This window comes from Strigops habroptila, chromosome 15 (assembly GCF_004027225.2).
Source record: "Strigops habroptila isolate Jane chromosome 15, bStrHab1.2.pri, whole genome shotgun sequence".
Lineage (NCBI taxonomy): Eukaryota > Metazoa > Chordata > Aves > Psittaciformes > Psittacidae > Strigops > Strigops habroptila.
Window position 1 is genome coordinate 464,838 of NC_044291.2, and position 14,270 is coordinate 479,107.

Genomic DNA, 14,270 nt, shown 5'->3' on the forward strand with positions numbered 1-14,270 from the left:
TGGGCAGCTCTGGGGCTTCACCACCTCGATCCACTGCTGCTGCTTCCAGGGTTTGTGTGGGAAGGGTCCCAATGCAGATGTTGCAGGGACTTGTGGTGAAGGGCCCGGTGGATGCTCAGAGGCAGCTGTTGGCTGTCAGAGGTTTCCCCTTCCCAGCTCTTCCTCTTGCTTTATCTTGGCAAGGTCCCCGCGCGCCGGCGGCTCCAGTTATGCCCAGAGTCTGATGGTAACAGAACCTGTCACATCCCAGCCAGAGCCTCACCCAAGCCAGGAAACCAAGTTGGGATCCACCAAACGATTTTGGTTTTCGTTCTGCAGCTTCCACAAGTCGGGGCCGGCAGCTGGTGCTGCGGGAGGCGACGGGGCAGCAGCGTCGGGACACTTCTGAGAGTCAGTGTTTCAATAACATGTTCAGGTTTATTTATTTTCTTCTTCTTCTTTCTTCCCTCTTCGTTGTGTTTGGTCTGGATCTCCTGGGACAGGGAATCGCAGCGTGCCTTCTATCCGATGGAAGAGGATCCCTGCATCATGTTTGTGTCCGTGAAGGCCAAGTGGGACAGCACCAGCACCTCAAGCAGCTCTGACACAATGGGTGCATTGGCCCCTTCACAGGAGATTAGATGGTGCTGCACTAACAGGAGATAAGAAGATTGAGAGCTTAATTTTAGCACCATCAGAAAAAGAATAAGCCCCACAGCTCTCTCCAAACCTGTTTCTCACTGTGCTTGGAGGGGACAGGCTGCCAATGGAAGTTGTGAATACTCCATACCATGGCCTTGAACAACCTGCTCTAGTGGAAGGTGCCCCTGCCCGTGGTAGGGGATTGGAACTGGATGGTCTTAAGGTCCTTTCCAGCTCAAACCATTCTATGATTGTCTGCCAGTTGGGCCCAGGACACGCACCAGAGCGATGGCGTGTGGGGTACTGGAGGTGCTGCTCCCTCCCGCTCCTTTCCACGCAGGATGGTCGTGTGCGGGTGTCAGCTCACATAAGGGTGTTCCTACCCTGTCACCCCGCATACGGGCGGTCACAGGGTGCCTGACATTAAGTGAAGGGGTCCAAAGAGAACTACGCACCCTCCAGCACAAGCGGCTGCTGCTCCAGTCACCCACCAGGAGACTGGGCAGCGACGGGGCTGCGGACCCCTGGCACCTCCCGCAGCCGGAGAGCAGCGCACGCGGGGCCGGGCGTCCCTTTGAAACACGCACCCAGCGCCGGATGACACCCGTGGAATCGGGGTGCCCCATTCCCGCACCCCTCCCGCCGCTCGGGGTCCCGCTGCCCCGTCCCCGCCGCCGCCCGCCCCGTCCCTCGCCCCCCCGCCCCGGCTCAGGCTCCTCCCGCCGTGATGCGCTCGGGACGCGCCTCCGCGGCTGCTGCGCCGAGCGGCGCCGGGGCCGGGCCGGGCCGCGCAGACACGGTGGGCACGGGCCGGGGTGCGGGGGGGGGTGCGGGAACCCCCGGGGCGGGTGCGCGGGGCCGGTGGGAGCGCCCGGGGCGGGGGGGGACCGGTGGTGCCGGGAAAGGGGCTGTGGCGGGGCAGGGACCCGCTGCCAGGCCCTGGGGTGACCCCAACGTGCCCCCCCGGGGGCAGCCCTGGAGCGGTGCCGGCAGGAGGTGACCGGGGAGCCCGGGTCGGTACCGGAGCGGGGCTGGGGCAGCATCTCTTCCCGCATCCCTGCAAAGCGCCCGTCCATCGGTCCGAGAGCTCACCCGGGCCTGGACGCTGGTGACCTCTTGGCTCTGACCTCCTAGGTCTGTCCTATGGCTTCGGGATCCGTTCTTCAGTGGAGCAAAACTGATCCAGAGCTGCTGGGCCCGTCGTGCTGGCTGTGGAGTGAGCCCATCGCTGTGCCCATCACCGTGCCCATCACCGTGCCCACCGCCGCAGAGCCACCGCTGAGCCCATCAAGGTGCTTCATAGACTAACAACAAGCAGCTCGTGTGCATGTGGTCCCTTCACCAGATGAGCCATGGAGCGGTGCCGCCAGCGGAGCAGCTTTCCGAAGTCCTGGCCAGTTCTTTAAGCAAGGCCAGTCTGTCCGTTGTGTATCCCTGCTCTGCCTCCTGAGTGGTGCTTACATCAACCGGCAGCTCCTGTGTCCCTGGGGATGTTCCCCCTTGAGCCCAAAGTAGCAGCAGTCGACCTGGACCAACCCAGCGTGGTTTATTCCAGAGCTGCTGGGCGGGAGCTGTCCGCTCCGGAGCCGTTCCCGAGCAGATGACTGACACGGTGATGAATGGGAGGGTGCCGCTGCCGGAGAAAGCCTTGTCCGAGGGCTATGCCCGGCTGCGGTACCGGGACACCTCCCTGCTCATCTGGCAGCAGCAGCAGCAGAAGCTGGAGTCAGCACCCCCCAACACGTACCTGAGCCGGAGCCGGAGCATGTGGTACTCACAGTACGGCAACGAAGCCATCCTGGTGCGGGACAAGAACAAGCTGGACGCGCCCAGGGACACGGGGCAGTCCAAGTTTTGTGCTATTATGTGATTGCTCTGGAGAGCAGCCAGGCTGGCCTCGGGCTGGGGACATGGATCTGCAGCACCCACAGGGCAGACCCGCGACAGAGCAGACACACGGCCCAGGCCAGGAACTGTCTGAGGTTTATGTTCGTTTTCGCTGTTGTAGCATCGTTTTGCACGTCATGAGGTGTGTGTAACAAACCCAGCCTCGCCCGGGAGCTCACGAGCCCGTGTCTGCTGCCTGGCATCTTGGCACGGTTCGTGCTGGACCATGTGCTGTGTGTAAGTGGCTCGGGTACAGCGAGGAGCGCCTGCGGTCATCTGGGAGCAGTCCCCAGCCAGCACGTCCATTGCTAGTCCATACGGATTGCCAGAGCTCTGCAGGGGCTGGCGGGAGAGGCGGGCACAGATCCGCTTCCATCGAGGCCAGGATTATAGGAAGGTTGATCCGCACAACTACATGGCCATCACTTGTTCAGCGTGCGCTCCCTCCGTGTAGTTACAGCACTGGAAGTGGTCTCACGCATCCAGGAATGAGGTGGTTTATCAGGGGGCAGAGGGAAAGGATGTGTTGAGAGTTTCATCTGAGCCTCCGGAACCCCTGGCAGGAGAAGCCGCGCTGGAGTTTTCATCCTGTGCAAAGGGCCCTCACTGGAGCCACAGTTTGGGATCAGACAGGACTTTGGGTCTGCTCCCTTCCTGCAGCTCCCCACAGCCGCTGCTTCGGCACCAGTCACCAAGTGGGCACCTGAAAGGCCTGGGAAGCAGCAGAAAGAAAGTGACTGTAAATCCACCCATCTGCTGCCAAGGGACACACGGAAACTCCTGCAGTGTTCCTGCCCCAGAGAGCAGCTGCAGAAGAGGCCACTGACGCTTTGCATCGAGTGTTGGTGCACGCAGCAGCTCGGAAGGTTCATCTTCTGATCGGGGCTGGAGAGCAGATTTGGTGTGTGTGTTTTAAATTGTGTCTGGGAGCGTTTGTGTCAACCAAAGGATTGTAGGAGGGAAAAATACAACTGCACTGGGGAGGAGAGGCTGTTTCCAGGCTGCCTCCGTTGGAGCTCAATCCCCAACTTGCTCAAGGCAAGATCACACTGAGAAACCCACCCCAGCACCTACATCTTACTGAGAACAGAGCGGTGCTGCTTCCAGGGTGCTGATTACACCGGGGTTCAGCACCGAAGGGTAACGCTGGGCTAATCACAGCCTCCCTTTATGCCCTCCTACAGCCCCGTGTCCCAGCCCAGCAGCACATGGGCACAGGCTTCACCTCAGGCAAATCAGTATTGGATATTTGCTTCAGTGTGGGTTATTTAACAGCCTGAGATTAGGCACAGTCATTATTCTATTTACCTAAAACCTCTTTTGCATTTTTTTCAAGCACTTTATTTATTTATTTATTTTTAATATGGGGAAGAAGAATCTCTCCCACCTCTCCTGTGTGGGTTAAACACTACAACACACGCTCAGGGTTGCTGAGCAGAACTTACCTGTTTTAACACGAAATGGTGGAGGTTTGGTGTACTCAGCCCTGACTTGCAGCACGTGGATGCACTGCAAACCAGAGGCAGCTCTTTTGGGGTGTTTAGCGCTATTTATGCATGTGTTGGTACCTTACGCGTGTGCTCATAAAGCCAGAGCTGCTGGCGCCCTCGGTGCTTTGCAGACCTCCACGTGCTCTCACCATGACCCGACCAGCACCGGCTCTGGCTGGGAAGTGCTTTGGTGAATTTTCCAGCCGGGGCAAACCCATTCAATGAGAGTCACCAAAGCGGCAGGATGGGGAGAGCTGCAAGGCCCCAGCACGGGGCGTGCTGGTGGAGCAGAGCAGTGCCTGGGGTGTGCGGCCGCCCGGCTCCAGCCAGTGCCTGGTGCCATTGACACCAACGGGCCGGACTGAGCCCCGGGAAGCTGCGGGTGAAGGGACCCGGAGAGGCAAGTTCAGCAGCCCCAGAGCACTCGGGAGCCTCAGGAACAGCATGTCCCAAAGTTCCTTTCCTTTACTTTTCTCATAGAAAAAAACCCACAACTTGTTTTGGTTTTAATTTCAGTAAGAAAGTTGATTATTTTTGGTCTAATCAGGCTCTTTTTGTTAACGTGGCTGGTAAACCCAGATTCAGTTACTTGAAGAGTGTTATTTGGACTACACAAGAAGAAAATCTTAGGTATGTGCATGAACTCTTCCAGGATTGGGGCTGGATGGGACAGTACAGGAAGTGGGGCTTGCTCTCCCTCGCGCTGTGAATGTGACCGTGCTTCATTTCCACATCCGTGTCCTCATTAGTCACAGCAGGTTTGTGGAGTGGCTGCTGTGAGCCAGTGGTGTTGTGTTGATGCACTTGTTTAAAACGCTGTTGTAGCCTCTTTGGTAAAGAGCATTAAAGTGATTTGAAGGCAGCACCGTGAGCAGCTGGTTCTCTCCTGCGTGATCAGCACTTGGGTACACCCAGGGTCACACGAGCACCCCCAGCCCACAGGGGGAAAAGGCAGCAGAGGAGCAGCAGCTCCTCCCAGCTGGGAGCTGCCTCAGTTACTGGGGGGGCTGGGGGTCCCCTCCCGCTCCAGTCACCCGTGAAGTGCAGCCCATGCAGAGGAGCCTCCTCCAGGTTCCCAAGCCCAAGAGCCTGGTCAAGCCTCAATGGTGAATTGGGCTTGACCCAGATGAAGACGCGTCTGAATGTCACACGTACAATAATCTCTATTGATACCAGTGGAAGCTGAACCCCAGATAGGCTATGCCTGTCCGCAACCTCCTCCAAGGCTGGAGGAAGAGACACCGATGCACCTAGCAATAACTCGCTAGTAAACACCAAAGAAAACATCCTCCTGTGGGGCAACTGTGATTTTGAGGATGGGTTGAACAAACATGCCCAGGGGGGTGTCATTGTTACACCACCCCACAGCTACACCAACAGCAAAGCAAAACAGGTTTGCCAAAACCTTAGATTATGACTTTTAAATGCAGTGAGCAGGAACAGGGTTAGAGAAAGATTAACCCTGGGTAAACCTGGCTGTTGTAACCCTTACCTTATAAATAAGCCATTAGGCATGCAAAGAAACCCAACAGCAAACCCACTGAATCCTCCCCAGTGACCAAAATAGAACTTGGCCACCACGCAGCAATGTCAAGACTGGGCTGTGCCTGTGAGCAGCACCTCTGCATCCCCCTGTCCCAGCAGTGCCCTCCCCATCCCCATCACCTTGGGCTGGTGGGGCTGGTGCCACTGTCAATGCTGGGACAAAGTCCCTCTAAGCTCCTCCAGGTCCTGGTGGCTTGAAAGGAACCAGCATTAAACCCGGGTTAGAATTTCCATCTCCTCTTTCTCAGCTGAACTTACATCACTCAGATGCAATTTCACATAATCTAAGACCCTTTCATACTGTAGAAAGAGTAAAAGTCCTTCCTTGGCTGTCCTGGCGCATTAAAGCAGCGGAGTGCGTCCCTCGGCAGCACGAAGGTGGATTTAGAGCATTTGTGTTGGACCTGAGAATTACTCCACGTTAGTTCAAGGCTCACAGCACTAGGACTCTTGGCAATGCCACTCAGCTGATTGCTCCAGCAAAGCCCTGCAGGTTTGCAGCAGAAGCGAGTGCAAGGAGATAAGGAAAGGGAGAGGAGAGGGGAAAACACAGGATCAAACTGCACACACAAAACAATTTCTCTTTTTATTATGAAAAGAAACTGAATGCCCAGGACCAGGGTCCGTGATCACCAGTAACATCACAGATTACTTCCTAACTCTTCTTTTTAAATTCTGTTGTGTTTGAGGCCAGCAATTTGCAATGAACAAGCTAAAACTACTTACATTGACTCATTTCTCCTCAGTAACTGACATTTACAGGAATATACTAGAAATGGCACTAAAAAGGTTTAAGAAAAAGAGTTACGGTAAACTCGCATGCACATCATACAGAAAAGTAACATTCTTTTAAATATTAAAAAAACAAAACCCAAAAAATACACCAACAGATCTGTCTGCATTGGTTCTGTCCGTATCAGGGGAGTTCCCAGTGGCCTGGGCCAAATCCCGTGCTGGTGGTTGGTTTGTTTCTAAAAATGACAGTTACAAAGATCTGCAAATACCATTTCTTAAAAAAAGCATCTGGTTGTTTACAAGCAAGAGGATGCTGCAGTGGGATGAATCCACCTCCAGCAGCACAGAGCCTGCCCAGGCAGCCCCGGGGAACCGCAGGTCTGTTTAAAACCCAGGACTACAAAGGTGGTGGTGTTTGTGTCATGCCCGATCCCTTCCCCCGGCTCCAACCCCAACCGTAAAAAACATCATTCCTTTCAAAACAAGGAGAAACTTAAAAACTGGTCCGAGAGTCCCCAAAACAGAGAAAGAACTAGGTTAGGTGGCTGCAGTTTGCTTCTACCACATGGAGAACATGGAAAGAGACCTCACAGGAGAACTAAAGTGTATAGGTACACGCACACACACATGGATGTATATGTGGGGTGCGTGCAGCTATTACACACACACAGGTTACACAGTCCTGAAGCGTCGGCTCCACAGCTACAAACCCTGTCAGTAGGAAAGTTTAAAATCACATTGATAAAAATGAAATGCTTTTGTACAGACATTTGGTTCGCAGGGAGCTGTTGGACCCAACAGATCCCTTGAGTAGCTCCCGCGGCCCTCCTGAGCCCATGGCCGATGAACAGCAAGAAACAGGCTGAGCTTACAATCAGATGGAGTCTACAAAGCTTTCAAGGTGCAGGGATGCTGGTTCGTAACAGGTCTGGTCAGAACAGGAATTTCTCAGAAAACACAGTTTCAATAAAACTACTTGTGTGTATGCATATACATGAAATCAGACTGATTTCAGTGGAGCTTCCCCTGGAAAACAAAGTTAAACTTTGCTCCTTCAAGAAAAATTCTACCATAAAGATTTCAATTTTCCCTATTAAGTTTAAAAAAACCCCGTTATTTTCAAATGTTGTATGTTTGATCATTTTAAAGTTCTCATGACACCTGTACTGACAGGTCACGCAACACAAACTCAGTTAAATAAATGCTCTATTGTTTCAGTTTCCAACTCATTAAGGGCTGCTGCTACTTACTATGGACTGAAAACATCTCTTCTTTCCTGGAGACACTCTGCTCTGGAGGTACAAGAGGCACCACTACTGACATGGCAGGAGAGAACCAGCACTACAAACAACATGAAAACAAAGAGTGTAAGAACAACATTTGGAAATGAGGAGTCACCAACTTCTTTCCTGAAATGAAGGTCATGGCAAAACGGATTTCTCCCGTGAACTGCCATTCCGTAGGGAACACCTTACTTGCCATGAAAACAAGCAGCTTCCCCACTAACTGAAAGCTCAAGTCACAGCTGGGTGTATCAGATGTGCAGGTGGTTCTTCACGCTCCTCAGTGGCTTTCATTGCTTGTTCTCCCTGCAAAGCCCCAAGCTAGGGCAGGTTTGCTGAGTACAGCAGGGATCCTCCATCACTTTGCGCTTGGTCCCCAACCCTTTGGCTCCAACCTTCTCACTGACTGTGGTGGGACAGAGGAACGTGTGTTCCCTGGTGCAGTCGGCGGGGCCGTCCCCGACATTGGAGCAGCGATGGTGGCACTCTGCAGAGCCAGTCCCTGGGCTTTGCGTGGTGGCGATGCTGGTGAGAGCGGCTGGTGCTGCCTCCAGCACAGGCTGTGCTCTGCTCTCCACACGGGAGTGACCACGCGTCACACCAGCAGCACGGCTCCGGGCAGTGCACTCAAGGAAAGGTTTCAAGCAGGGAAAGCTGGGAGCTTGTTTATCCGAGCTGTCATGGTACTGAAGTGGCTGCAATTATCTTAATTAAAACACTAGTTGGTTTTACTAATGCGAGTCTCAGACAATAGGAGAAACACAGATGAAACCCAACCCATTAAAACCCCCAAGCTCTTCATTAGCTGGATAGTACATTTCCTCAGAGGAAATCCTGAAAATGTATTACTAAGGGTCTGGTGAGGGGAAGATTTTTTGAATGCAGAATTTAAAATACAGGAACTAAATAACTCCACTGTTAACGGCAAAGAAAAGTCATTAATTTCAGTAAGAATCAGAATTCCCTATTTCATCCAATTCCAAATGCTATGGGAAACCATCCACAAAGACCCGAGCGCCTCCTACTACTAGGCCAAGCACTCTGGAGACTGCAAAACAAGCCAAAGGTGTCCAGAGACTCACCGGAGGAGCTCGGTGCCTCACGGTGACACAGCATCGCGCTCAGCCCGAGCCAGAACACGGGGATTCTTTTCTACAGCAAACGTGTTATTGCCAGGACACAGGTCAGGCACGGACAGAAGCACATCAGCTGTGCCAGACACACCGAGCACCCTGAAACACTGAATGTGACAGACTGGTAAAGACAGTGAAGTGTCCAGCTAATGAAACCTCAGTGGATGGGCAGTAAGTGACTGGCAGCTGACATGGATGCTGTTTGAAGTGCAAACCATGGAGTGCTTGTAACAGTCTGGTCCTGCGCTTCCCAGCAAAGGGCCATCCCCCGGACACCACACATCCCAGCACAGCATCTCCGGATCCAGCTCTGGGCTGTGGTGCAATGGGAATCCTGGGCTGGGGTTGGGGGGCCTCCAGGGCCACTCGCCTATGTGAAAAATACAAGCTGGTGCAATCTGCACCCCAGTGCCTCTGGCAAGCCACGGGCTGTGACCCCACAGCAGAGAGGCAGCCTTGGGGCTGGTGCTGGGAGAGGGAAAGGCATAACTTTGTTAAACTCTGTACAGTTTTTCTTTACAATAAAAAGTTAAGAATTTATAAGTTTCTGCCCCTCAGGTTACAGGTTATTACAGTTATAGAACTGGTGCTTTCCTAAAGGTGGATTACAAAAAAAAAAAAACCCAAACAAAACCAAAACACTGTTCTACAAATAGAAATTAAAAATAAAACAAGAGTGGGAAAAAGACTTCTGGAATATTACTGAGAAAACGACAGCACTCTGCATCAATAAACTGTATCTACCTGTATGGCTCCAAAATCGGTACAAAACAGGAAAGAGGGGGGTGAAAAGAGGAGATTGAACAAATCAAAACCCAAACACACAAACATGACAGCACCAGACACAGGCTGGCCCATAGCACCTGCAGGTATCAAGTCCAAGGTATTTACATAAAGCCTCAGATGTTTATATGTGCTTTGTTGCTGGTTGTTTGTTTTTAAATCTGGTTCCAATCACCTCCGATGTTTGCCTTTCTGCTGCTCTGCAGGACACAGCTTTGCTTTTGTTACTTATGACGTTTTAAACGACCAATGGTTTAATAAATAAAATACTTGTATATACATGAAATTAGGGACAGTGAAAACTGGCTGTATTGCAGCAGTGCAGGCCAGAACATCAGGCTGGACTCAAAAAGTTGCTGGTGTCTCTTCCTTTTTCCTTCCTCCCCTCTTTTTTCTTTTTCTTGAGGTAAGCATTTCAGTGCCTGCTCCCTGCACGACACACACAGAGCATTCCCTTCCTAGGAGCTCACTACTGAAACGACAAGGAGAGGAACAAAACCCCCAAGCCCCAGCACACACAACGTCCCCCTCCAGTTCCCTGCCAGCTCGGTCTCAGCTGGAGCTCAAGTGCTCCTTTATTTTAAGCCCAGACTGAGGTGCTTGTCATGGAGAAAATACTTGAGCCTGTGTCTGGTAACAAGCACATGATGTGCATGGTCACTGCAGGGATCACCCCGAGGTCCAGCTGAAGACTTTCAGCCAAAAGCTGTTTTCAATTAAATGAAAACTTTCCTAGAGAGTGTCCGTTTCCTGGAAATTATCTATTGCATGTGAAAAATAACATTTCCAAGAACCCGGAGCATCCCTTGCTCCCGTATTCCCAACACATGCCCAAGAAAAAGGAAAATCTCAAGTGGAAAAACAAAAAATGCAACTACTTGTATTGCTCATGTGCTTAAAGTTAAGTTCATGCTTAAATACCTTCCTGAAGAGGTGCCTATGCCTCTACCAAGATTAAGAAAACCCCAAAAGCATGTTAGCAACCCACAGTACATGATTTTTTTTTTGTTTCTTTTTGTTTTTATGTAAAAAGATGATAGCATCTGACATTCTCATCACACTGTAGACTTCGAGATTAAGAATACTAGTGCTAGTAACAAATACACCAACTAGTTGAAAAGCTAACGTCTTCCAGATACAGTACCATTGTACAGAGATCTCTTTAGAAAAAGAGGTTCTGTTTTTCCCTTGTGTGAGCCCGGCAGCTCCTGAAGAGAGAATATTGTGGGGAGAGGGCAGGGGCAGGAGGGAGGCGGGCTACAAACCCCGCAGAACCTTCTAGTCATCTCCTGCTGAGAGTTCAGAGTTCTTCCACTTCCAACCAACCTTCGTCAGTTAAAATGTATTTTAGAGACTTTATGCAAAGGGAACTATTTGTCATAAAGTCTGGTCACACACACACGCACACGGAAAGATCTTTGACCTATTAAAAGAGTGCCCCCAAAAAATGGAAGATTCCTTTTATAACACTGAATTAAAAAATAAAGTCAGAGAGAGAGAGAGGGGACAAAAAAAACCTGACCACCGTGGAGCAAGAGCAGTATATTAAGGAAAGGAACACTGCAGAGCATCGGTGAAGGTGATGTCCGTTTTGGGTGCTGGGTGCAAGTGTCCGTAAGTCATTCCGAATCGCTGCTGTCCGAGCTGGAGCCGCTGGAGCTGCTGCTCCCGGACTCGGAGGAGCTGCTGCTGCTGAGCCGGGAAGGGCCTCCCGAGGGAGCCGAGCCGGATTTCTCTGCGGGAGGAAGGCAGAGACGAGGTTACTTGCACATAGCTGAAATAGAGCAGGTTCACCCACAGCCCTCACCCTCTGCGGCTTTGTTCACAATTCATTTTTGCCTGGGGACCATGCCCACAGCCCCGTGTGCTGCAGTGCAACCTCTGAACACAAGAAACCCCCGCCTGGCTCATGCAAAACTGGAATAACCTTTGTTTGCACTGGAAGAACCTTCTGTACCATCTTCCACACTCCTGTGCTGTGGGGGAGGGGGCTTAGGCTGTTTTTAATCTCACAATGAAGAACAATCACCTGTTTGATGCTCCGTGGTACTGGTCTGTACGCATGGGCCTGCCCAGGCTGACACAGAGGGGAAGATCCTTCTCCCTCTGAAGGATGAATCGCCTCCAAGAGGCTTCACATTTACCAGCCAGGAGAGCTTCCCCCTGGACAGGGACCAAAGCAGCCCCCCCACAACAGCTCAGTGCCCAGCAGTAACTCACTGACCAGCTGAGTAACTGTCACACAGAGAAGCCCCAGGCTGCAAGGCAGCAGGAGTTCTGTGTCAGTGAGGAAGTCTATTACATACACAAGTGTTCCAGCATTGGCAGCACAGCAAAGCCAAAGCCTTTACCTTTCTTTGCAGGTTTCTTGTTGTTGTTTAGCTGCCCACTGACGTCCTGTAACCGTTTTTCTAGTTCTTTCTTCTTTTCCTGAGCTAACTCTTCTTTTGACTTCGCTGCTTGCTTTTTCCCACCTGCAGCTGTGGAGGAGGAATGCACAAGCTCTGAAACTGCACGACTGCAGGTGGAAAAGATTGGACATCACTATTTTACAGGGCATGTAAATCTGTGCAGCCGCTTTGCATTGACACTGTTAAAGATCAAGAGACCACACAGCAGCTACACATCCCAGATAGAGGACAACTTCTGAGGTTGTCTAGATCATCCAACCATCTTCCTGTAACATGCACTTCGTAAGAGGGATCTTTTGAAAAGTATTTTAGAAGATAGAAATATCCACAATAACCTTGTAGTTCCAGGTTACTTACCAGCCAGTTATATGGTCAATAGTTACATATTTGTAATTACAGAATTGTTACATGGGATTTCTGCCCTGTAAAATAAAGTGTCCCATTAAAGGTTGTCAGAAGTTAAGCATCTGCCGTTACAACTTCAGATACTTTATGCAAGAATCTACTGTGGTTTGTGTTACTTTAGATATAAAACAAAAAGGACAAATTAAAAGCCAACAGAGGCAAAGGCTGGCAGAGAGCAGGAATGCAGCTGCACCAGTCGGGATGGCAATGGTGAGAAGTACCAGCAATACTCATACTTCTGAGCAGAAGAAACATTCCTCCAAAGGAGGAGTAATTGAACACAGGCATTGGGCAGTGTCAGAAGCACAAGAGGGGGGCCAGATAATTTGCCTGATCCAGCACGGAAATACCTACATTTCTGTGTGCTGTTTTAAAGCAATGACAAGAAATCTGGAAAGCAGAGTCCCAAGAGGGTGCTCCCAGTCTCCAACCATGGTGACAGAGAGCACAGGAGCCTGCTGGGGCCAGGCACACCAGCCCAGGGCATGCAGAGGAGCAGACATCCGGGGTTATCTGTGTCACTCTATGCTTTGGTTCCAAAACAAAAAGATGCTTCTTGTTCCTAACCCCTCTGGAAACTCTTTTCCTGAGCTAGTCCAACAGCGAAGAACTCGGGAGAAAAATAAAAATCAAAGCAGTGTATTGAAAAGCAAAAAGAAGGGTCAAAGCCTGAGCTTTGCTTAGGCCTACCTGAAAATCCTGCGGTGAAGAAATGGAGGTGCTCTGCAAGAGCTGTGAGTAGCTATTGTGTTACACTCTTAACAGGACAACTCCCTCTTAACCAACAAGCAGATGGACAGGGCCAGGATCACTTCAGGTAAGTGATCCTATTGCTATTCAGCTGGAGCTAAACTCCCAAGGGGCCGTCACAATTCATTCTCTGTGGATGAGGCACAGAGAAAGGTCTGTCTCACACCGAACCAGACACTCGGCAGCACATTGACATTAATCCTCTGATCTGATAGAGATCGAGGGTAATATGGTGATCAGGCCATGTAGGAAGAGCAGTTTTGGGGTGAATATACAACCCAAACACTTAAACCCAGAATCCAGACGTTTCCCAGGTAACTCTGTGCAAGTCATTTATTCCCTTGTGTTTTGGATCCCAACCATGCTTTTTGTTTCCTTCCTAATTAGATGCTAAACTATTCAGGATAAGAAACTGATCCTTGCAGATGTGTGCACGTTACACCTAACACGATGAGACTGAAACCTGCACAGTACCTTCTAGATTCTAAGTAAGTAATAAACCATAAAGTAAGTAATAAGACCATCACAGGTCTTGTAGAAGAACACAACAGTCCTCCAGGTGCCCATGACTCCATGGGAAGAAAGAACGGAAGAAATAGAAAGTTTCTGTACTTCTCTTGGGAGAAGAGATCTCAAAACCCCTGTCAGCACATACCCAACAGCTGGATAACAGCATCCCAACACACATGCCCTGTCTCCAAAGCTGAGCCCAAGAGCTGGTGGGGGAACACGTGCCCCAGGAGGTAACTTACAAAATGGTTTCCTCTGTTTTTTCTGTAAACAAGACTTCACGTATCGCTCCAGTTCTCGTAAAGTCGTGGGCTTCAATGTCTCAAAATCTATTTCTATCTCGTCGGGATTGGAGTCTCTGAGGGAAGGTTCCCGGGACTGGATGATGTGCACCACTCTGCCCAGCTTCTCCCCAGGCAGGCGGTTGATGTCCAAGCTGAGCTGCCGTTTCTCATCATAGGTCATGGGTAGACCTTCCTCCTCCTCATCTGAATCGTAGGTTGCAGATGCCTGTTTTCCTCCTTTCTTGGGCTGCCTGGGGGGTGGCAAGCATGGAAACATTCATGGGTATATAGAAGCAATGAACTCTCTTTTTCTACCCTCCTAGTGACAAACATCCCAGTGCTCCTGGCTTGGAGCCGCCAGCCAGGCTTGAGCAGCAGCACAACTTCTGAAGAAGTTCACAAATCTGGGATCAGCTGTTCTACCCCTATTATA

At 50.9% G+C, this 14,270-nt stretch overlaps 2 protein-coding genes across 2 annotated transcripts in view; one reads left to right on the plus strand and one right to left on the minus strand.

Moving 5' to 3' along the window:
- Positions 1–1,345: 1,345 nt before the first annotated feature.
- On the plus strand, positions 1,346–4,869 carry BRD3OS (BRD3 opposite strand). The gene is made up of 2 exons (XM_030507340.1): positions 1,346–1,420; positions 1,756–4,869. Exon 2 carries the CDS (start codon positions 2,222–2,224, stop codon positions 2,489–2,491), a length of 270 nt encoding a protein of 89 aa, XP_030363200.1. The 5' UTR covers positions 1,346–1,420; positions 1,756–2,221; the 3' UTR covers positions 2,492–4,869.
- A 1,241-nt stretch (positions 4,870–6,110) lies between these two features.
- BRD3 (bromodomain containing 3) overlaps positions 6,111–14,270 on the minus strand; it is a 29,999-nt gene continuing 21,839 nt past the window's right edge. Inside the window, exons 10-12 of the mRNA XM_030507338.1 lie at positions 13,796–14,088; positions 11,829–11,957; positions 6,111–11,212 (exon numbers count right to left, since the gene is read on the minus strand). Of these exons, the coding sequence (XP_030363198.1) occupies positions 11,097–11,212; positions 11,829–11,957; positions 13,796–14,088 (538 nt within the window). The 3' untranslated portion in view covers positions 6,111–11,096. The remainder of the gene's footprint in view (positions 11,213–11,828; positions 11,958–13,795; positions 14,089–14,270) is intronic.

Excerpts from the sequence above, each read along its gene's own strand:
- BRD3OS (XM_030507340.1), top strand. The coding sequence starts at position 2,222 with ATGACTGACACGGTGATGAATGGGAGGGTGCCGCTGCCGGAGAAAGCC.